General features: G+C 41.6%; 1 protein-coding gene and 1 non-coding gene across 2 annotated transcripts; both read left to right on the forward strand.

Annotated features, from left to right (window-relative positions):
- The first annotated feature begins 8,781 nt into the window (after positions 1-8,781).
- Positions 8,782-20,345, forward strand: EIF4G2 (eukaryotic translation initiation factor 4 gamma 2). The gene is made up of 24 exons (XM_052652106.1): positions 8,782-8,864; positions 8,972-9,060; positions 9,180-9,191; positions 10,484-10,610; positions 10,925-10,990; positions 11,614-11,754; positions 12,298-12,400; positions 13,072-13,203; positions 13,291-13,357; positions 13,629-13,780; positions 14,149-14,259; positions 14,416-14,499; positions 14,589-14,687; positions 14,962-15,103; positions 15,193-15,353; positions 15,714-15,827; positions 16,416-16,541; positions 16,705-16,809; positions 16,897-17,112; positions 17,192-17,450; positions 17,769-17,973; positions 18,133-18,344; positions 18,433-18,554; positions 19,515-20,345. The coding sequence occupies exons 1-24, from the start codon at positions 8,782-8,784 to the stop codon at positions 19,578-19,580; spliced, it is 2,994 nt and encodes a 997-aa protein (XP_052508066.1). The 3' UTR covers positions 19,581-20,345.
- On the forward strand, positions 15,880-16,029 carry LOC128061088 (small nucleolar RNA SNORD97). The gene has a single exon (XR_008200702.1). It is a non-coding gene; the product is annotated as a small nucleolar RNA SNORD97 (small nucleolar RNA).
- Positions 20,346-24,446: the final 4,101 nt, after the last annotated feature.

Below are 24,446 nucleotides of genomic sequence, written 5' to 3' on the forward strand. Positions count from 1 at the left end.
ACGGGAGATGAGAGACAGAGGAATCAAGAATGATTTGCAGGTTTCGGGCCTTAGCAACTGGCAGATGTTGATCAATGGAGGAAAACCTGTTCTGAACATGTTAAATTCGAAATGCCTATTATGTATATCCATGGGGAAATTTCAGTAGCCAATCTGATATATATCTGTAGCTTGCATGGGGGGAGGGGCAAATCAGAGATGGAGATATGAATTTGGAAGCCATCATCATGTAAATGGTATTTACAGTCATAGGACAGATTACTTAGAGGGAAAGTACTTAGAGGGAAGGGGCATCCCAGGCGGCGCTAGTCTGCCAATGCAGGAGGTGGAAGAGACGCCAGTTTGATCCTGGGTTGGGAAGATCCTCTGGAGAAGAGCATAGCAATCCCACTCCAGTATTTTTGCCTGGAGAATCCCATGGACAGAGGAGCCTGGCAGGCTACAGTCCATAAGATCGCAAAGTGTCAGACACAACTGAAGTGACTTAGCACACACGCATGCAATCAGAGGGAAGAGAATACCCAGAATAAATCCTCTACTTTAATATTTAGAGGTCAAGCAGAGGAGGAAAAGCCAACAAAGACAGCTGAATTTGTGAGGCGTCAATGAGATAGGAGAAAATCCTGGAAAGTGTAAAGCCATGAAAGCCAAGAAGAAAAGGAACAAATAAATGTGAAAAAGATGATATGCACAAATATTTTCTCAGCTCCTGCTGTGTGCAAAGAACTTTACAGGAAATACAAGAGAAGTGTTCCCCATTTCAAGGACCTTACAGTTTTGGAAGGGAGATGAAAATATGCCCCATAATACACAGTACATAGCCTTCTAACTGGTCTATCTCCAGGTTTGCCTTTCAATCAATTTCCATAAGCCACAATGTTAATTTTCTCTAAAACAGCACCCTGGTCAGTTAAAATTGATCAGTTTTAAACCAAAACTAACATGATCACAAGAACTTTCTTTGCCCGTGTACTCAGTCCCAAAATATCATTCTAACATTCAAGAAAAGAAGGCCCCAGCTTCATTCCCCATTATTCCCTTTACAAAATCTCACAGCATTTTGTCCTGGTTGTTCAGTTTAGCATTGATTTGATCCTATCCTGATCTTATATGTATTTGGGGTATGTATCTTTTCTTTGTCCAGATTGTGAGCTCTTTAAAAACAGATATTAAGCCCAAGCTGCTTGCCTAGCCGTTAGTAGATTAATTTATTAGCATTATTTTTTTCTGCCAAGTAGAAAAAGACCACCCAAATTTGGTCATAAAATACAGAACATGGAGCAAAATTTGAGCACCATAGAACTAGATTATGAATAATGAAAAATGGAGGAGGGATATGTCCAGGAACAGGGAAGTAGTCTGAAACCAGATTACAAAAGGAATTTAGGCCAAACAAAGGGGTCCTGATGCTAACTTAGGGGAAACCTACTGCAGTTTTTGAGCAGGGTTCTTAAATATTTATATCTATATTTCAGAAATGAAATAGTAAGGGGGATAAATAAGAATGGCCTCAAAATTACAACCAATGGAGCATTAGTGGGAATGAATTTTTGAAGGCAGCAATACTAGCTGAACTGGCTCTATGAGAGATGACTGATTGTCTGGGAGGGGTGAAAAGGCCATCAGAAGAGGTAGGATAGGGCCCACATATGAAGGGTTTGAAAGAAGGCAAAGGCATATGAACTGGGATCCCTAGGTTTTAATGCCTATTTCCCTACTTGGGCAGAATCCTTCCAGTTGCCTTTTCCTGGGTTTTCTTTAATTTCATGCAGCCATGAAATTAAAAGACGCTGCTCCTTGGAAGAAAAGCTATGACAAACCTAGACAGTGTATTAAAAAGCAGAGACATTACTTTGCCAACATAGGTCCATATAGTCAAAGCTATGGTCTCTCCTGTTTGACTGCTTCCAATTTGCCTTGATTCATGGACCTAACATTCCAGGTTCCTATGCGAGATGGCAAGAGCGAACGTCGACATTCTAGGATTCAGCCAACTAAAATGGACTGGAATGGGTGAATTTAACTTAGATGACCATTATATCTACTACTGCGGGCAGGAATCCCTTAGAAGAAATGGAGTAGCCATCATGGTCAACAAAATAATCCAAAATCCAGTGCTTGGATGCAATCTCATAAATGACAGAATGATCTCTATTCGTTTCCAAGGCAAACCATTCAGTATCACGGTAATCCAAGTCTATGCCCCAACGAGTAACGCTGAAGAAGCTGAAGTTGAATGGTTCTATGAAGACCTACAAGACCTTTTAGAACTAACACCCAAAAAAGATGTCCTTTTCATTATAGGGGACTGGAATGCAAAAGTAGGAAGTCAAGAAACACCTGGAGTAACAGGAAAATTTGGCCTTGGAATACAGAATGAAGCAGGGCAAAAACTAATAGAGTTTTGCCAAGAGAACGCACTGGTCATAGCAAATACCCTCTTCCAACAACACAAGAGAAGACTCTACACATGGACATCACCAGATGGTCAACACCAAAATCAGATTGATTATTGTCTTTGCTGCCAAAGATGGAGAAGCTCTATACAGTCAGCAAAAACAAGACCGGGAGCTGACTGTGACTCAGATCATGAACTCCTTATTGCCAAATTCAGACTTAAATTGAAGAAAGTAGGGAAAACCACTAGACCATTCAGGTATGACCTAAATCAAATCCCTTATGACTATACACTGGAAGTGAGAAATAGATTTAAGGGACTAGATCTGATAGAGTGCCTGATGAACTATGGACAGAGGTTTGTGACTTGTACAGGAGACAGGGATCAAGACCATCCCCATGGAAAAGAAATGCAAAAAAGCTAAATGGCTGTCTGGGGAGGCCCTACAGATAGCTGTGAAAAGAAGAGAAGTGAAAAGCAAAGGAGAAATGGAAAGATATAAGCATCTGAATGCAGAGTTCCAAAGAATAGCAAGAAGAGATAAGAAAGCCTTCCTCAGCGATCAGTGCAAAGAAATAGAGGAAAACAATAGAATGGGAAAGACTAGAGATCTCTTCAAGAAAATTAGAGATCCCAAGGGAACATTTCATGCAAAGATGGGCTCCATAAAGGACAGAAATGGTAGGGACCTAACAGAAGCAGAAGATATTAAGAAAAGGTGGCAAGAATACACAGAAGAACTGTACGAAAAAGATCTTCACGACCAAGATAATCACGATGGTGTGATCACTCACCTAGAGCCAGACATCCTGGAATGTGAAGTTAAGTGGGCCTTAGGAAGCATCACTACGAACAAATCTAGTGGAGGTGATGGAATTCCAGTTGAGCTATTTCAAATCCTGGAAGATGATGCTGTGAAAGTGCTGCAGTCAATATGTCAGCAAATTTGGAAAACTCAGCAGTGGCCACAGGACTGGAAAAGGTCAGTTTTCATTCCAATCCCAAAGAAAGGCAATGCCAAAGAATGCTCAAACTACCGCACAATTGCACTCATCTCACATGCTAGTAAAGTAATGCTCAAAATTCTCCAAGCCAGGCTTCAGCAATACGTGAACTGTGAACTTCCTGATGTTCAAGCTGGTTTTAGAAAAGGCAGAGGAACCAGAGATCAAATTGCCAACATCCACTGGATCATCGAAAAAGCAAGAGAGTTCCAGAAAAACATCTATTTCTGCTTTATTGACTATGCCAAAGCCTTTGACTGTGTGGATCACAATAAACTGTGGAAAATTCTGAAAGAGAGGGGAATACCAGAGCACCTGATTGCCTCTTGAGAAACCTGTATGCAGGTCAGGAAACAACAGTTAGAAGTGGACATGGAACAACAGACTGGTTCCAAATAGGAAAAGGAGTATGTCAAGGCTGTATATTGTCACCCTGATTATTTAACTTATATGCAGAGTACATCATGAGGAACGCTGGGCTGGAGGAAGCACAAGCTGGAATCAAGATTGCCAGGAGAAATATCAGTAACCTCAGATATACAGATGACACCACCCTTATGGCAGAAAGTGAAGAGGAACTAAAGAGCCTCTTGATGAAAGTGAAAGAGGAGAGTGAAAAAGTTGGCTTTAAGCTCAACATTCAGAAAGCTAAGATCATGGCATCTGGTCCCATCACTTCATGGGAAATAGATGGGGAAATAGTGGAAACAGTGTCAGACTTTATTTTTGGGGGCTCCCAAATCACTGCAGGTGGTGTTTGCAGCCATGAAATTAAAAGACACTTACTCCTTGAAGGAAAGTTATGACCAACCTAGACAGCATAATCAAAAGCAGAGACATTACTAGTCAAGGCTATGGTTTTTCCAGTGCTCATGTATGGATGTGAGAGTTGGACTGTGAGGAAAGCTAAGCGCTGAAGAATTGATGCTTTTGAACTGTGGTGTTGGAGAAGACTCTTGAGAGTCCCTTGGACTGCAGGGATATCCAACCAGTCCATTTTAAAGGAGATCAGTCCTGGGTGTTCTTTGGAGGGAGTGGTGCTAAAGCTGAAATCCAATACTTTGGCCACCTCATGCCAAGAGTTGACTCATTGAAAAAGACTCTGATGCTGGGATGGATTGGGGGCAGGAGGAGAAGGGGACGACAGAGGATGAGATGGCTGGATGGTATCACCGACTCGATGGAGGTGAGTTTGAGTGAACTCCAGGAGTTGGTGATGGACAGGGAGGCCTGGCGTGCTGCAATTCATGGGTTTGCAAAGAGTCGGACACGACTGAGCGACTGAACTGAATTGATGGTCTTTCCAGTAATCATGTATAGATGTGACAGTTGGACCATAAAGAAGGCTGAGTGCCAAAGAATTGATGCTTTTGAACTGTGGTGCTGGAGAAGACTCTTGAGAGTCCCTTGGACAGCAATGAGATCAAACCTAGTCAATCTTAAAGGAAATCAACCATGAATATTCATTGGAGGGACTTATGCTGAAGCTGAGGCTCTAGTACCCTGGCTACCTGATGCAAAGAGCTGACTCATTGGAAAAGACCCTGATGCTGGGAAAGACTGAAGGCAAGAAGAGAAGGGAATGACAGAGTACAAGATAGTTTGACATCATCACCAACTGAATGGACATAAATTTTAGCAAACCCTGGGAGATGGTGAAGGACAGGGAAGCCTGACGTGGGGTCGCAAAGAGTTGGACACAAGTGAGTGACTGGACAACAACAATGGTTTTCTTCAGCTGTACATGTTTTCATTTTCTATAATACTATGACCTCTCAGTGTTTCTCAAACCTTGACTGTACACTAGTCACTTGAAGCGCTTTAAAAGCTGTTGATGTCTGGATCCAACTCTGAGAGATTTGGTATGTCTAGTCTTGGATGCAGCCTGGACTTGAAGAGTTTTAAAACATTCCCCCAGGAGACTGTACTGTGCAGCCAAGGTTGAGATCAAACTGATGTAGAGAATAGTGAAGCACTAAAATTCTTTTAAGAATGATAATAATACATTGTGTTGCGGTGGGGAGTGTTTTAAAGGAGACCAATATAAGTACACGGCTAAGAAGGAAAAGATTCTAGGAGAACAACTGGAATTTTTCAATCATTCAGGAGGAACAATTGCTAAGGCAAACCTTAGCATGCATGCAGTGACACTGTAGGAAAGAAGATGAATGTAGGAAGATTATTATTTAGAAGGAAGTAACACAAGGACTTAGTAATTCAATGTCATACCTGATCAAAGGGAAAGAGAAAATGTAGAGTCAAGTTTCTAGTATAGAATAGCGGAATCCTTAGCAAAACTAAAGTAGTTACGAAATAGTTGGATAATCAATATTATTGATAATTTGGTAATTGACATTATGTAATTACTGCATCAGGGACTATGCTATGTGCTTTACATACATTATTTAATCTTTAGAATTCTGTAAATACTGCTATTCCCACTTTAGATTCAGAAACTAAGAAGAGAGAGCAGTTAAATTTGCCCAAAGTTACACAGTAAGTGGCAGAGAAGGTATTTGTACTAAATGTTCTATTCCTTTTCCTTACAATAGGAAGATGATCAGTTAATACCAAGTCTGTTGAATTTGAACAAATAACAAAAAAGAAAACTGGCTATAAGAGGCCATGAATGCATGTTCAGTTGTACTGTACTGCCAGGCTCCTCTGTCCATGGAATTTCCCAGACAAGAATACTGGAGTGGGTTGCCATTTTCTACTCCAGAGGGTCTTCTACTTCAAGGGATCTTCCCAACACAAGGATCAAACCAGAGTCTCTTGTGTCTCCTGCATTGGCAAGCAGATTCTTTATCACTGCGCAACCTGGCCTATGAGTGAATCAAGTAAGTCCCACTGTGGTGGAATTTCAGGCCAGTATTGCCATATTTTAAGATTTTTTTCATGAAAAGATGGAAATCTAGATTTGTATGGAAAAATCTCATAAAATTTCAATGTCAACTAATGCAAATGTTTAAAATTACTGTGTGGCCTAAACCAAATATGGCTACAAGTTTGTGTTTCTGATAAACAGGCATTAGAAACAGAATTCTAGTAAAAGATCTGAGCTAGAGATATATGACTGGGGAATCCTTAAGCACAGAGAGGATAGCAGACACTTTAGAAGTTAGAATGTTATAATAATAAACAACATTTGATATTATTAAAATAATGCAATTATCTGTAAGTTATCAACTCAGGACTCTAAGATCTTCTCAATCTTTAGAAAACTGACATAAAATATAAGTGTTAAAACTAGCAAAAAAAAAAAAAAAAACTAGCAGATTGAAGTGGGTGTATTTAAAATTCAATTTCCTATAAACTGAAAGCTAAATTCCAGATGACTTGAATTTTCATACATCCAGGATGTGATGGAAACATTTCAAAATATGAATATATCTCCCACCTATTGAAAGGTAATTGAAAGATTATATTTTATCCATATTTCTACTTTACTCCTCTTAGCCCAGTTTCTACATACACTCATCCTTCAAAGCCCATAGCAAAGGGGTTCACAATTAGCAAAGATTAAATACAAGATTAAGTAAAACCTCTTTTATGTTTAATTATTGAGTTCAAGTTCCTTAATTAAAAGACTATCCAGTGACTTCCCTGGTGGTCCAGTGGCTAAGACTCTGCACTCCCATGGCAGGGGGCCTGGGTTCCATCCCTGGTCAGGGAACTGGATTCCATATGCTGCAGTTAAAAGATTGCATATGCTGTAACCAAGACCAAATGCAGACAAGTGAATAAATAAATATATGTATTTTAAAAGACCATCTATAGGCGTTAGGGTTCAGTATATTATTCTCTTTGAAGTCTAACCTAGTATAGTGTTTTTAAACACTTCTATCAGATTAATATCATGAAGAATGTAACCCAGTTATGTAAAAAAAAAAATCAAATATATGAAAACATTTTTGCAAACTGTAAAGCCCTATAGAAATTATTTTGAAATATTATTCTGTCATTTTGAAGCTAAAGGGTCCTGAAATTACAAAGTGGAAGCTCTATTTGAAATACAATTTTTGTCTTTCCTGAAAATATAGTTTACTTTTTTCTTTTAACATGTAACTAACTCCAAGGGTGGGAATATCCAGTTGTCAAAGTTCAAGTGAAATTGGCTTAATAGCAAAATAACTTTAGAAAAATATGAAGGGGAATGATCAGCCTAATAATATATGGCAAAGATCTAAAGATGTTACAAACGTTCAGGGCCCCATCAAACCCTTCCATATTGGTCCTACGAAAAACAGGCACCTCTCTTGAAAATCATATGAAGGACTAGGTACTTTCAACCCCAAAAGCTGTTTTCACACGTCAAATACGTTGGAAACCTTGAAAATCCTGGACTTTATTGGACTTTCTTTAAAGGTTATCCATGTTAAAACAAAACAAAACAACATATATATATGGTTTCTCTCTTTAAATTACACATTGTATCAAGGACAAAATTCAAAATGAAAATGGGGGCATTTCTGTTACGTTAATGGAAACATGACTCCATTTTTGTATAGCTAAAATGTCGCATACGATGGAACACTTCATTTTACTCTTCCTCTCCCTTAAAACATTAGCTGAGAAGTATAAATAGTTCAGCCTGACGCCTTTGAAAAGCCTAATCCTATTTGTTAGAGTGGACCTTATATAAAATGGAAAATACAGTCTTCAACGTGCTTTAAAAAACAAATCAGGAGCTGGCAATTAAAATCCTCCAGACGCCTGCGCTCCGCAAACACTACTTCTAAAGAATTCTGGTATATTCTGGGTCTTCTTCCGTGACTGTTGGACGGACATTCCTTTGGGAAAAGCTTTCTCCACAGTGAGGTACGAAGACGATAAACCCCTTCCTTTCATCCTTTTCTCATTCACTCAGTAGGGGATGGAATAAATAGGGAGCTGAATAAAGCTTTCTTAGCGCACTGAGGTGCACCGTCCAGTCTCCTGAACCATGCACTCAGGGCTTCCCGACCCAAAGGCGAAGCCGAGCACCTGAAGACCAAAGATTCCCAGCGCTGCGCCCCAGGGGCGCCAGGCCTTAGCACTGCAGGCCAGTCCCAGGGAGGCTCAGCCTGCGAGGGGCAATCTCGGCTTCCCCGGGGCGCCAGGAAAATCAGTGCTCGCACACGCCAAGGACGGGCATCGGGCCGGGTGGAAGAGCAAGTTTCCTTCCCACATTCCCGGTAAGAAAACGAGGTGGAGGAGCTGAGGGCTGCATATCTCGAACACGGGATACGGACCCCGGGAACAAAGAGACAGGAGGAAGACGAGGCAGCCACACCAACGCAGACTCAGAGGATTCTACGAGTTTACGCAAGCGAGCCGCATCTCGACTGTCCCCAGTTCCCCTTACGCCACTGACTTGGTCTCAGAGCCTTCGCGAATATGGCTTTGCGCACTGCGGCGGGGCTGCACCGCAACCGAGCTTGGCCCTGTGGCTCCTCCCCGTCGCCCTGCGCCGATTGGCGGTAGACAGAACCCAAGCCGCTGATTGGGTGGCGAAGGAGCCATTCGGGGCGGCTCTGGTGGGTTCGGCTGCCCTAGAGTGATAAGTTCGGCTTCAGACACGCCTCAGCGCCAGCAGCGAGTCGGAGCTCTATGGAGGTGGCGGCGAGTATCGGGTTGTGGCTGCAGCAGCGACTCTTCTGAGCTGTTTTCAAGCCGGTTCCGACTCCTTCCTCCCCCTTCCCTCCCCCTTTTTTGTTTTCCGTTCCCCTTCCCCCTCCCTTCCCCGTCCCCGACGACCGGATCCTGAGGAGGCAGCTGCGGCAGCAGCTGCTGAGTTCTCGGTGAAGGTGAGTGGAGCTACCGCCGGCGCTGCCGCCGAGTGGAGCGCTCTAAAATGGCCGCCGTCCCTGGCCGCTTCTTCCTGAGCAGCACAAAATGGCGGCCACAGGCGGAGCCGGGCGGGGCGACTCTTTTTTAGCGTTTCCTCCGGGCTTCTGGCACCTGAAAATTCCTCGTCTTTGTTCTCCCTTCCCGTCGCTGACGGAGTAGGAGGAAGTCGGCAGCCCTGGCGGTCTACGGCCGTCTTCGTGGCTGTCGGTGGCCGTCCTCCGCGGGGCCCGGGCCGGGCCAAGGCGCGGGTGTGCTCGGACGTGGAGAGAGCGTGGCCGGGCGGCGCGCGCGGCGGGGACGGACGCGGGCCGGCGGGGGCGGGGGACCCGGCCGTTGGCGCGGGACCAGCCGAGCCGGAGGAGTCCCGGAGCCCGGCCTCCCGGCGGGGAGGAAGTGTGTGAGGCCGGGGCCGGCGCGGAGCGGTGGGGCTGCCCTTGGTGGGAGAGCGGAGGGCCTGCCCGGCGAGCCCCGCCTGCGACGGGAGAAGGGGGGGAAATGAGGGTTTCTGAGCTTTTGTCGATTGGGCAGGGAGCGGCCAGGCGGCTGTCAGTCCCTCGGGAATTTATGGGTGGGAGGGGGCCGCCTTTCTGCCCGAGAACAAAGAGCCGGGCGCCTAGCCGCGGGGGCGGCCTCCGCTCCTCCCCGAGGTTTGCCGCCGGCGGCTTCGGTAGAAGGCTGTCGGAAGCACGTCCCTAACTCGGGCCTGGGTGGGAGGAATCCACTGCTCTTTTGTTCCCAGGAAGGGGGAAATGGGGCGGAGGTTCCTGCTGCCATGTTGTGGCCCTGGTCTTCCGCCTGCCTGATGTCAGCCGCTGTGCAACTCAGGTCTCCCCCTCAGGCCCTCTGCGCCCAGTTAAGGGGTGGACAGTGGGAAAAGCCGTCTTACTCAATGTTGCTCGTCGTTGAGGCAGTGAAGTCTATTACAATGTTTTCACATGGTGTGCCCGTTTGCTAACAGATTTTTCCACAATTGATCTCCGTACTCAGCTGTAAAGGAGGGAAAGTGGCTTTTTCAGAGATTGATTCTATCTCTATGTAGGCACTTCCTGCGTCCTTGAACACAAGTGAATTTCCAAGTGGCCAACAAAATTTTACTGTTGATTTGTGTTTTGAGTACGTTCTATTTTAGTCTTAGGAGACCTTACGTTCAATCAACTGCAGTGTCAGACTGAAATACATTGTAACTGAAGGAGGGTTTACAGATTTGTATGTTAGTGGTGACTAATTTTGGTACTCTTTCTCATTCTAGGTTTTTCATTTCTCCCATCCTCTTCCCTCCCCACCCCATCCATTAATATTATTCTTTTGAAGATTCTTCGTTGTCAAGCCGCCAAAGTGGAGAGTGCGATCGCAGAAGGGGGTGCTTCTCGTTTCAGGTATGTGTAGATTTTGTTTTGGCAATTATTAGGACCAAAAGAATAACCACACCAAATAGTTCTGACTTGATTGTGCTGCAGGATTAATTTATAATGCATGTACATTTCTTTAAAGCCCTTCAATTTCCACTGTTTTCTGTGTGCTATCTGAAGAATAAATGTAATTACTTGGCTTTCCATTGGGCCTAAGTTAAGTCTTCAACTGTGATGTACTTACTGTAATGCAGAATAATTAAAGAGATCCTATATCTGTTTTGAGTGAAACATACTTGGGGTGTACTTTTTATTTTTAAAAAAGTTTTTCTTTTAAATAGTGCTTCTTCGGGCGGAGGAGGAAGTAGGGGTGCACCTCAGCACTATCCCAAGACTGCTGGCAACAGGTATAGTAAACAGTGAAAAGAGTGACTTATATAACAGACTGAGGTTAATGGTCTTTCTAACATTACAACATATAGTTATAGGACATCAATCCTAATCATAGTGGGCTTGATTTCTGCTACATATTCTAAATATAGAATATCAGTTATTGATTATTCTTTAGCCAAATCCTCTAATAAGAGTTGAGGCTCTCAAACTGCCCTTCTATTCTCTTACTCTGGATTATTTTCACTGATGTTATTTCTTCAAACGTTCATATGAAATTATAGTAATAAATTTGGAAGTATATAACATGGTCATGAGACATTAGAAAATGTTGATTTTCACTATGTGGATCCTGGACAGGCATCACTGGCATCACCTGTGAGCTTACTAGAGATGCAAATTAATCAGGCCTTACCCCTGAGCCACTACAGCAGAGACTGGGCTGGGCCTGGGACTTCTTTAACAAATTTTTCAGGTTATTCTGATGCACTAAATAAGAGTTGCTTAGTTATAAGGGAGTTGAGAAAACCTAAACTGTTTTTTCTATTTAGAAGGATTTTTGATCTGTATGATACTTGATGTGTGACTGGTTGCTGTGCTTAAGTTGTCTTATTTTAATTCTCTTAATAATTTTTACTAGCGAGTTCCTGGGGAAAACCCCAGGGCAAAACGCTCAGAAATGGATTCCTGCACGAAGCACTAGACGAGATGACAACTCCGCAGCAAACAACTCCGCAAATGAAAAAGAACGACATGATGCAATCTTCAGGAAAGTAAGAGGGTAAGTTTATTAGGTCTGTTTTGTCTTTTAAAAGGAGGGGAGACTGGATTAACTGCTTCTCTTGTGTGTATGCTATATTACTTGAAGGCAGTGTTCATAACTCTTAAGTGAAATGCCAGTGTTGACAGTTTTAGGCCGAAAATTAGCACATCACTGTTTGGGGCTCAGTTAGTTGCTTTCGGTCATTAGATTAAAATGCTGAAGCCTATTGTGCTGACATATTCTGTACCTGGTATGTAAGCCAGTGATGGCAAAATATAACAGTTTATTTAGCTCCTGTATCTAGCCTTGATATTAAGGAGGGAGGCTCTTGATCTGGGTTTTGAGAATGAGATTTTCTTGTCCAATAGCTGGGAACCCCCACCAGTTAGATAGGTGATCTTAAATAGGTTTATTTCCACATCGCTTTGGTTAGATGGGTAAGAAAAATGTCTTGATGTTAAAGGGGAAAGTGATGAAAGGGAAAAGGCATAATTTAAAGGCTGTTTTTTAACTTGGTAATTTTGTATGTTGCTGATACCTAGTCTGATTCCTTTTTCATAGCATATTAAATAAGCTTACTCCTGAGAAGTTTGACAAGCTATGCCTTGAGCTCCTCAATGTGGGTGTAGAGTCTAAACTCATCCTTAAAGGGGTCATACTGCTGGTAAGTTAAATGTTGGCTTAACTGAAAGGAGGAGGAAAATACTTTGAACCCATGTTGGGTTTTGAGTGGTTTTTTGTTCTTTGCTTTTGTTTTTATACACTTCATTGTTGCTTCTAAAACTGAGGTGTGAGTTAAGTGTATGTATATTTGAACACTTTTTTTTTTTTAATTACTTTTGATGGTATCAGACTTAAGAGGTCAAATTGAAATGGTATATAGTGTGCTTGGGTTAATTGGATTATCAGGCTCTTGGGGACTGGCGGTTGCTTTGTTTTTCCTTTTATGAAAAATACCACATTTTGGAAATAAGTTAGTTTTATGGTGATTCCGTTTTTCCAAGGTAATTTCAACTCCTCAAAGGGGAGAGGGTTTTACTACTATGAGATATATGTAATTAGACTTTTTTGGTACTCTATAGCTAACATTTAAGTGCTTACATTTTTCCAGCCTATGTGCTGGGCACTTTACATACCTCATCTTAAGTTCCCGTAAGAAGCCTTACAAAAGAGATGTGCTTATTTCCAGGTTACCAGTGAAGCATTTGTATAGGGAATTTGTCAGAAGTTTGTTATGCGATTCAAGATCCTTAAGACTGCAAGGAAGTATTAAGTTATAAAGGTTTTTTCAAAAGTTGTCATATTTAATTTTTTTTAATGGCCTATTTTCTGTAGATTGTGGACAAAGCCCTAGAAGAGCCAAAGTATAGCTCACTGTATGCTCAGCTATGTCTGCGATTGGCAGAAGATGCACCAAACTTTGATGGCCCAGCAGCAGAGGGTCAACCAGGACAGAAGCAAAGCACAGTAAGTGGGCGTGTGTGCTTGCTTATTTCAAGTTGATTTGGAAGGTTTTATTATCAAACCCTGACAAATGTCTTTTGTTTCTTACAGACATTCAGACGCCTCCTAATTTCCAAATTACAAGATGAATTTGAAAACCGAACCAGAAATGTTGATGGTGAGAATTTAATACTTAGTTGTACTGTGTACCTCAGATGGTAAAGAATCTGTCTGCAATGCAGAAGACCTGGGTTTGATTCCTGGGTTGGGAAGATCCCCTGGAGAAAGGAATGGCAACCCACTCTAGTAGTCTTGCCTAGAGAATCCCATGGACAGAGGAGCCTGGTGGGCTACAGTCTGCAATCGCAAAGAGAGGACATGACAGAGAACTAATGCACAGTACTGCATATGTTCAGCTTAATTCTGAATGTTACTTTTATTCTTTTTAGTCTATGATAAGCGTGAAAATCCCCTCCTCCCTGAGGAGGAGGAACAGAGAGCTATTGCCAAGATCAAGATGTTGGGGAACATCAAATTCATTGGAGAACTTGGAAAGCTTGATCTTATTCATGAATCTATCCTTCATAAGTGCATCAAAACAGTAAGTAATGATTGTGAATTTAAGCTTTCATTAATCATCATGTACATCATTTTGGGGAGATAGGAGTCAATTATAATTTCGCCATCTGAGACTTGGTGTGCTAGTTAAATATTTTAGATTGCTGGCAAAATTGCTATTTAAATATTGTAAATATGGAAGTATGCAGTGTATTTTGCAAGATAGGGATAGAACTGATTCCCTACTTAGGTTTAAATTGGTCAATTTGGAGAAATTTCTTGAACAGAAACCAAATAAGAATAGTATGCTAGACACTAGGAACTGTATGCGTTAGTGGAAGCTTATGGAAAAGTGCTACATCTAAACCAAGAAAAATTTGTAAACAACATGGCGTTTCTTTCTTTTGGTAGCTTTTGGAAAAAAAGAAGAGAGTCCAACTCAAAGATATGGGAGAGGATTTGGAGTGCCTCTGTCAGATAATGAGGACAGTGGGGCCTAGATTAGACCATGAACGAGCCAAGGTATGTGTGTTGCTGACAGAAATAGTGTAAATAGCCTGTCATAATTGTGTTGAGATCAAACAGTTTATTTGGTGATACAGAGGATTGCCTTTAGTCATTAACTTTGATGATATCTAGAAGTTTTAAGCAGTACACGTTTTTATTTTTCTCTTTTAGTCCTTAATGGATCAGTACTTTGCCCGAATGTGCTCCTTGATGTTAAGTAAGGAATTGCCGGCGAGGATTCGTTTCCTGCTGCAGGTAAAACTGTTTTCTTTAGGTGTGTTGGTAAGCTGACTTTTGTTTAGGAGTACTGAAATAGTATTTATTAAAAACTTTGTATATTAAAGGATACCGTAGAGTTGCGAGAACACCATTGGGTTCCTCGCAAAGCTTTTCTTGACAATGGACCAAAGACGATCAATCAAATCCGTCAAGATGCAGTAAAAGTAAGTTTTGCTTTGCTTTATAATCATTAAGTGGGGGTTGCGTTTATAATGGCCCAAAAACCCTATTAAAACATCTTTATTTGAGACTGTCTTGTCTTACCAATAGAGCATAATGTTTTTGCTGTCTGTATTCTCTTGAGAACAAGTTGTTCATAGAGAATACATCAGTGGCATTCTTATCCAGAGAAGTATTTCTGATTTTCCTGCTGTAAGAATTTTCACTTTATATAAAATAGTGTCTAGAAGTAAGTGTTTATTCACTTTATTTCTGAAGGATCTAGGAGTGTTTATTCCTGCTCCTATGGCTCAAGGGATGAGAAGTGACTTCTTTCTGGAGGGACCGTTCATGCCACCCAGGATGAAAATGGATAGGGACCCACTTGGAGGACTTGCTGATATGTTTGGACAAATGCCAGGTGATTTTGAACAACAGATGGTTTGGTTGCATTAAATAATGAGTTTAACAGTTTTAACATTAAAGAGTTCTCCGTGTCTATATTTTAAGGAAGCGGAATTGGTACTGGTCCAGGAGTTATCCAGGATAGATTTTCACCCACCATGGGGCGCCATCGTTCAAATCAACTCTTCAATGGCCATGGGGGACACATCATGCCTCCCACACAGTCGCAGTTTGGGGAGATGGGAGGCAAGTTTATGAAAAGCCAGGTAAGAATACATTTAAGAATATTTAGGCAACAAGTAATTACGTTTTGGAATACATATGATTTTTTTTAAGTGTAAATGTTTTAGGTTTAGAAAACCTAAAAACATTTTTCTAAACTAGATTTATATCTGTGACAGTTATTTCAAACTGGGTGAAATGATTATTAAGATTAGTAAAGTATTAGTAAAATCACATCACTTTATTTGACAGTTAGGTTAGAATTTTATTCTTCTGTTTCATCTTTTACTTTCTCTGGGCAAATTCAGCTTTCTTGTGGCTTGGCCTCATCACTTTGGTACTTGATTACCATAATGTGTGGACCCCTTTTTATCTAGACTTTTATTTCTTTCTTTCTGAAATAGGGGCTAAGCCAGCTCTACCATAACCAGAGTCAGGGACTCTTATCCCAGCTGCAAGGACAGTCGAAGGATATGCCACCTCGGTTTTCTAAGAAAGGACAGCTTAATGCAGATGAGGTACATTTGCCTATGTTATTTATATACCATAGTATGTCAATTCAGAAATCTCTTGCCCGATGATTATAAAAAAAAGACGCATTAAGAGGACTTAATGCTGGAATTCTTTTATCTTTACCTTCTTTCTCTCTTTTCTGTACTACTTTTTCTTTCTTTGAATGTCCAGCGTCCTATGAGCGAAGATTATGAGATATGAGGGCAAGTCTTCAGTTAGAGTAAGGAAAATGGTTGTCAAGATTTTGATTGTGACTTCCCTGCAAATAGAATGACTCCGGATAAAGTAAAACGTTTTTTAAGCTCTAATTAAATTTTCTGGTTTTTATTTTCATGTTTTAGTGATGCTAATCCTTGGAGAGTTGTGGTATAAATAAAAGATTTATAGCCATGTTGTATTTTTGTCTGGATCAGATCTTTAGTTCTCTTGCTATAAATTAAATATAACAGTAACATTTTTAGTTATTTGACTTAGATTTCTGCCATAGGTTCCATCATGTTTGTATATGCTGAGTTAACTTTAGAGGGTTGCAATTAATGTTAGTTCACTGCTTATTAATTTGGATATCTGTTTTGCTTTGTTTTCAATTCTAGATTAGCTTGAGGCCTGCTCAGTCTTTCCTAATGAATAAAAATCAAGTGCCAAAGCTTCAGCCCCAAATAACTATGATTCCTCCTAGTGCACAGCCACCACGCACTCAAACGCCACCTCTGGGACAGGTATGGGATGTATGTAGTATGACATTTTCAATCGTTCCAGTACCTTTTGAAGATGTCTGAAGAATGCTTTTTAATGTTTGCTCTCAACTTCATAAGCACTTTTTCTTTTAATGATTAAAAAGTTATTAAACATTTATACTTAATTATTTTGCTGTTCTTGTAGACACCTCAGCTTGGTCTCAAAACTAATCCACCACTTATCCAGGAAAAGCCTGCCAAGACCAGTAAGAAGCCACCACCGTCAAAGGAAGAACTGCTTAAACTAACCGTGAGTTTCAGACAATCTCATCATTTAGCTCATGGGGGTGTATTTGAGGCAGGAAAACTAAAGATACTGGGATTTCATTCTTTTCAGGAAACTGTTGTAACTGAATACCTGAATAGTGGGAATGCAAATGAAGCTGTCAATGGTGTAAGAGAGATGAGAGCTCCTAAACACTTCCTTCCTGAGATGTTAAGCAAAGTAATCATCCTGTCACTGGATAGAAGTGATGAAGATAAAGAAAAAGCAAGTTCTTTGATCAGTTTACTCAAACAGGAAGGGATAGCCACAAGTGACAACTTCATGCAGGTAGAACACTTTCTGATTCTGTAAGAACTCTTCAAATTTGAATTGACTATGAACTGACTGTGTACTATATTCCTTTCAGGCTTTTCTGAATGTATTGGACCAGTGCCCCAAACTGGAGGTTGACATCCCCTTGGTGAAATCGTATTTAGCACAGTTTGCAGCTCGTGCTGTCATTTCAGAGCTGGTGAGCATTTCGGAACTAGCTCAACCACTGGAAAGTGGCACCCATTTTCCTCTCTTCTTACTTTGTCTTCAGCAATTAGCTAAATTACAAGATCGAGAATGGTTAACAGAGCTTTTCCAACAGAGCAAGGTCAATATGCAGAAAATGCTCCCAGGTAAGAGAATGCTGGGGATTTTTGTTTTTAATACTAGATCTAAAAGTCCTTAGTACTTTGAGTGAATTTATTATATAGGTCAGTGTGATTATCCTGTCTGGATGATAATAAGCATTACCACAGATAGACTTCACCTTTATAAAAGTCTATTATGATGTAACTATTTTCATTTGGTCCAAATACAAAGTTTCCTTTGCTCAGTTGTTTCATTATTTTACATAAATCTTGTGTGTTTGGGAAATTGTTTGCAAAGCAGTTTTAAGAAACCAGCTGAGTAAAATGAACTACCTGATGATGGGAATGGCTTTATCTCTTCAGAAATTGATCAAAATAAGGACCGCATGCTGGAGATCTTGGAAGGAAAGGGACTGAGTTTCTTATTCCCACTTCTCAAACTGGAGAAGGAACTGTTAAAGCAAATAAAGTTGGATCCATCCCCTCAGACCATATATAAATGGATTAAAGATAACATCTCTCCCAAACTTCATGTAGATAAAGGATTTGTGAACATCTTAATGACTAGGTAAGATAACAGAGTTGTGCTTTTCTACATCAAAAACAGAATTAGCCTATGTTTAGTTTACTAGAAAGAAAGTCTACAAGGCAAGGGATTGAGAATTATTTGTTTCTTGAATTGGAAATTTTTCATTTGGAGGTTGTAACAAGATCTTTTTCTGTGCAGCTTCTTACAGTACATTTCTAGTGAAGTAAACCCACCCAGTGATGAAACAGATTCTTCCTCTGCTCCTTCCAAAGAACAGTTAGAGCAGGAAAAACAACTGCTGCTTTCCTTCAAGCCAGTAATGCAGAAATTCCTTCATGATCATGTTGATCTACAAGTTAGTGCCCTCTATGCTCTTCAGGTGCACTGCTACAACAGCAACTTCCCAAAAGGTGAGAGAGGACTAGCATCATAATTAACAACAAATGGACGGGCAGTAGTTAAACACACTAAATAATGGTGTTACATTTTGTCTTCTAGGCATGTTACTCCGCTTTTTTGTTCACTTCTATGACATGGAAATTATTGAAGAAGAAGCTTTCTTGGCTTGGAAAGAAGATATAACCCAAGAGTTTCCAGGGAAAGGCAAGGCTTTGTTCCAGGTAAATTTTAGAGAAATTTGTTATGCTTTTTCCATCTTAATTGATATTATTTAAATGAAGCTTTTAAAGTTAAATATAAGCAAAATAGCCCTGGTAATATTACATACCATGGTTTTCTAACTTACAAAGTGAATTCTAGCCCTGAGGAAAATTTTTATAATGTCAGGGGATTCCACAGCATACATCAATCACCTGGAAAGTAATTTTCAAAGGAAGTTTCAGGTGTGATTATAGACATTCTGACTTAGGTCTGCGTGTGGTATTCAACTCAGGAGATTCTCGTACTACTTTTCCCAGGGGCCAGGCTTTGAGGAATGCTAGTCGGTAGTAGTCTTTACTCCTGAGGTTCTTAAGCTGGTTTCAGGAGGATCACCATCACAGCGTTTGTCCTTAGTCTTGTCCTTGGGGAATCTGGTCCTAAAGTTCTGGATGGGCCTAGAAATTACTCTCTTGGGATCTTTGTCCCTCTCCTCCCTCCCCAGCATTGCTAACATTTAAGTTTGGGATGAGCCACTGTCCCATATTGAAACAGTTTTGAAGTGTGATGGGAGTGGTGTCAAAGAATTGACACCCGTGTTAACTGGCCATAAACAGCTTGTGTTAATTGTTTATCGCTCCGTTGTGTCTCTTTGTGACCCCATGGACTATATAGCCCACCAGACTCCTCTGGCCATGGAATTCTCCAGGCAGGATTATTGAAGCAGGTTGCCATTTTCTCCCCGAGGAGATCTTCTCTACCCAGGGATCAAATCTGCTTCTACATTGACAGGCGATTCTTACCCTGAGCCATCAGGGAAGCCCCAAACAGCTTGTTTGTTAGGTTCTGAACACTGCTTGCAATTATAAGATGCGTGGTACTGTCTAAAACTTTGGTTCTTGGGGCAGTTGGTTGGTTGATTGGGAATACTGCTATTCTGTATTTTCTAAGTACTGCTTATTTTGTTAAATTACAAATTACAGGTGAATCAGTGGCTAACCTGGCTAGAAACTGCTGAAGAAGAAGAATCAGAGGAAGAAGCCGACTAAAAGAACCAGCCAAAGCCTTAAATTGTGCAAAACATACTGTTGCTATGGTGTAACTGCATTTGACCTAACCACTGCGAAAATTCATTCCGCTGTAATGTTTTCACAATATTTAAAAGCAGAAGCACGTCAGTTAGGATTTCCTTCTGCATAAGGTTTTTTTTGTAGTGTAATGTCTTAATCATAGTCTACCATCAAATATTTTAGGAGTATCTTTAATGTTTAGATAGTATATTAGCAGCATGCAATAATTACATCATAAGTTCTCAAGCAGAGGCAGTCTATTGCAAGGACCTTCTTTGCTGCCAGTTATCATAGGCTGTTTTAAGTTAGAAAACTGAATAGCAACACTGAATACTGTAGAAATGCACTTTGCTCAGTAATACTTGAGTTGTTGCAATATTTGATTATCCATTTGGTTGTTACAGAAAAATTCTTAACTGTAATTGATGGTTGTTGCCGTAATAGTATATTGCCTGTATTTCTACCTCTAGTAATGGGCTTTATGTGCTAGATTTTAATATCCTTGAGCCTGGGCAAGTGCACAAGTCTTTTTAAAAGAAACATGGTTTACTTGCACAAAACTGATCAGTTTTGAGAGATCGTAAATGCCCTTGAAGTGGTCTTTGTGGGTGTGAAACAAATGGTGAGAATTTGAATTGGTCCCTCTTATTATAGTATTGAAATTAAGTCTACTTAATTTATCAAGTCATGTTCATGCCCTGATTTTATATACTTGTATCTATCAATAAACATTGTGATACTTGATATAGTTGTGTGACTTAAGTCAGTTCAGTTGCTCAGTCATGTCCAACTCTGCCACCTTGTGAACTGCAGCACACCAGGATTCCCTGTCCATTACCAATTCCCAGAGCTTGCTCAAACTCATGTCCATCGAGTGGGTAATGCCATCCAGACATCTCATCCTCTATCGTCCCCTCTGTCTTCAGTCTTTCCTAGCATCATGGTCTTTTCCAAGGAGTCACTTCTCTGCATCAGGTGGCCAAAGTATTGGGAGTTTCAGCTTCAGCATCAATCTTTCCAATGAATATTCAGGACTGATTTCCTTTTTCTCCCAACACCACAGTTTAAAAGCATCAATGCTTCAGCACTCGGCTTTTTTTATAGTCCAACTCTCATCCATACGTGACTACTGGAAAAACCATAGCTTTGACTAGACTTTGAAAGTAGTACATACAGATATATGAAGAAGTAACAGCTTTTGTTTTGAGCTAGGACTTGACTTAGGAACATTAAATACATAGACAAATAATTTTGATTAGGAAATTCAAGGTGGTGGTTCCTCTTTATTTCAGGTTACTGTAAGTAACCAATATGTAGTTCCTATAATCAAGGACAGTGCCGAGAAGTTTCCTGAATTGGGAGGGACATTACTAATGCATAGCAACAAAACTTGAACTTGGCTGACATCTTTTCATCGTCATACTGGAATGCGTGGTGAATGCATTCTCACTGTCCCTCCCAGGAAGTTCTTGAAACCCCACAGTTACCGTTAAAACTGTCTCCTTACTCTAACTGAAGCTAGCTTTTCCCTGTATTCTGGCAGACTTCTTTGAAGTTAGAACATTTATAGTTTCTGGTAGATAATTTTTAAATATGAAATTAAAACTAAGTGGAGTATCAAGAAGCTGACTTCTCTAGGCTATAGATAAAAATGGCATTCCTGGCACCTCTATTCAACCCTCCCCAAGGGGGAAACTTGGCAAAGTATTCAGTTGGCTTCATTTACAACCAAAATTCTCCCAATTCAGCTGGAGAATTGGGCCAAAAGAAGTTCCAGAGTTAAACCTGGTGTGCATTAGTTTGTCGGAGGGTACTTTCATACCTGCCCACCCTGATGCTTCAAGAACAAATACCTCGAGTAATATTCCCATCTTGTGCAGGGGGTCGGGTGGGGGGGAAGCATTTTACAAGCTGCCACGCTACGGAATGACAGTATTTACATGTTTCTTGTATCAAGGACAATGCTATGGTATCTACAAATAGTTACATATAGCTGTTACATGTCTAAGATTCCACATCATACCCAACTTTGGTGTTCCTTTATATAAGGCAAGACAGGTGGTCTTCATTTTGTTGACTCCTTTTCTTCACATTCTCTAACAGGCTGCACTTCATTCCTACACCAGAACTTCGTTAAGATCACCAGTAACTCCAGAGCTATTAACTAGTAGGTATTCATTATCCCATAAGCAGCATTTAACAATTTCTTGAGACTCGAGAACATCTCTCTTCCTTCTTGCTCTGTTCTTTCTTAAATCTCCAATGGCAAAAGTGCCTGATGTCAAACCCAATGTCCAATTATCAAATCTTGTTGATTTTCCCTTCAAAACATTAGAAATTGAGTAACTCCCCTCTTCCACTGTGGCTCTCAATTCTCACCTGGATACCATGCCAGCCTCTCTGTCTTCACTCTCCTTTTTAGTCTCTTCAGCAGTAGCCAGAGGATGAGGAAATCTTTTCAAGAAAAATATCACTTGGCACAAAATCTACCAAAGTGATTTCCCACCTAGATTTTTAAATCAGTATTTAAAATTGTTCTACACAGCCCCAGGTCTGATTTAGTGTCCCCCCCTCTTCCCTCTCCAATGTTCTTGCCTGGAGAATCCCAGGGACGGGGGAGCCTGGTGGGCTGCCGTCTGAGGTCGCACAGAGTCTGACACGACTGAAGCGACTTAGCAGTAGTAGCAGCAGCAGCCTCCTCCCTCTACCCACACCGTATTTCTCTGATCTCGGTTTCTGCCACTGACTCTTGCTCATTCTGTTCCCACGCCCCTGGCCTCCTCAAGGTTCCCGGGATGTGCCAAGCACCGGGGGTTTTCTGTTCCTGCTACCCTGTGGATAACTGGGTGATGGCTCTCTTCCCCTGTCAGGTCTTGGCTCATATATCACTTTATAGGGTCCACACTGTCTATCTTAAGTATAATCTTCGGCATACCCTTCCTCTCTTCCCTGCTGTGGGTATCTCCCATGTCTGCCGTTGTTTTGTGATATGCTGCTTATTTGCAATTGACTGTCTCCAGAATGTGAGGAGCATGACATTTTCGACTGTTCGACTCACTGCCGTATCCCCAGAACTTGTTAGTGCCTAGCACACATAGGGCTTCCTTTGTAGCTTAGTCGGTAAAGAATCTGCCTGCAGTGCAGGAGACCCGGGTTGGATCCCTGGGTCGGGAAGATGATCTGAAGAAGGAAATGGCAACTTTTTTTCCAGCATTCTTGCCTGGAAAATCACATGGACAGAGGAGCCTGGTGGGGCTGCAGTCCATGGGGTCACAAAAAGTTGGGCACAACTGAGCGACTAACCCTTAGCACACATAGGCATCTCAGTATTTGTTGAACAGAATCACCAATTATCCTGCATTGGCAGGATTTGGACATAGAGAGAGGAACAGAAAGAACACAGACTGGATGGTTTTCTGGATCTAGGGTTGGTTCCTATCACTAGCAGTGTGGCTAGGCAAAATACTTGAGTCTTGATTTCTGTTGAAAATGAGACTAATGCTTAAGTGTTGCCATAAGATCTAAGTAAGGTGGTTATGTGGAAGTCACTAGCAGAGGACCTCACACGGCAGTCCTTCAGTGTACATGTGAATGACCTCAGCAGCTTCTCTACAACATGAGGACTGCTTCCCGCCTGAGCTTGCAATCTCCTGATCAGTCAATGGGCATTTCCCAGTCTTCCTATTTGACATCAAAAACATTCAATGATTGACTGCTCTCTTTCCTATCGTTTTCCTCTCAGGCTTTTCCTTGGTCTCCTTTAAAGGCGCTCTTCTCTGGCCTGGTTCATGAGTGTTACTGTTCTGCTTCCACTCTGAACACTGCCAACTCACCCCAGTAGCTCCAATTACCACATATGTGCTGACACCTGTATCTTGAGTCCAAACGTCTTTCCAGAACATCAAACCAGCTTCTGGACATTTTATCTGAGTGTACCACAAGCACTCCAGACTCAGCATGTCCATCACTAAACTTTCCCTCAAACCAACACTTCCTCCTCTCCTGGCTCTCAATGATACCCCATCCAAGCCAAAAACCTGAGTCACTTTTTATCCCCTTCTTCGTCCGACCAATCACCCCCCATGTGCCCATCTTTCACTGCAGCTGCTGCAGCCAGGCACCACCCGAGTCCAAGCGCCATCACCTCACGGGCGAAGTGCTACAGCAGGCTTCTACATGGTCTCCCTGCCCTTCACCCTGCTCGCTTTCTAGCCCATTCTCCACATTATCCTCAGAGCAGCCTTTCTGTAAAAGTCTGATCCTTCCTCTGCCGTTCAGTAGCTCCTAGTTTTCCTCAGACTAAAATTCAGATTTTCCATAGTCAAGGCTCCAAGTCATGCTTTTGCCCCCGTTTGCACTCTCTTCGTTTGCTTTCTCAGCCTTTGCACAGGCGGTATCCTCTGCCTGGAATGTTGCTGTCACTGCTGTACCCACCACTTTGTGCCCCTTCATCTATCTTACTCATCCTTCAGGTATTAGCATAAAATTCCCACATTTGGGAAACCTTACATTTTCTGCCTAGGCTGTTAGGAGCTTGTGCCCATCAGGTTCTTGGTTGCAAAGAGAACCTTACAAACTAAGATGAAAAGGAATTTATTAGAACTCAAGGGATCCACAGGAAGCACAGAGAACCAGGTTTAAAAATGAATGGGGGACTTCCCTGGTAGTAGAGTGGATAAGAATCCACCTGACAATGCAGGGGACACAGGTTCGATCCCTGATTCTGGAAAATCCCACATGCTGCGGGGCAACTCAGCCTGAGGGCCACAACTACCGAGTCTGCACTCGAGAGCCTGCGAGTCACCAACTACTGAAGCCCCTGGGTCTCGAGCCTGTGCTCCCCAC

The sequence above is a fragment of the Budorcas taxicolor genome, chromosome 15, assembly GCF_023091745.1.
Source record: "Budorcas taxicolor isolate Tak-1 chromosome 15, Takin1.1, whole genome shotgun sequence".
NCBI lineage: Eukaryota > Metazoa > Chordata > Mammalia > Artiodactyla > Bovidae > Budorcas > Budorcas taxicolor.

What these genes read in the sequence shown, in the direction of transcription:
- EIF4G2 (XM_052652106.1), top strand. Translation starts at nt 8,782, where the DNA reads ATGGCTTTGCGCACTGCGGCGGGGCTGCACCGCAACCGAGCTTGGCCC. An exon ending in GGATTCGTTTCCTGCTGCAG is followed by an intron (nt 14,500 to 14,588) that starts GTAAAACTGTTT and finishes TGTATATTAAAG; the next exon opens with GATACCGTAGAGTTGCGAGA. An exon ending in AAGGCAAGGCTTTGTTCCAG is followed by an intron (nt 18,555 to 19,514) that starts GTAAATTTTAGA and finishes TACAAATTACAG; the next exon opens with GTGAATCAGTGGCTAACCTG.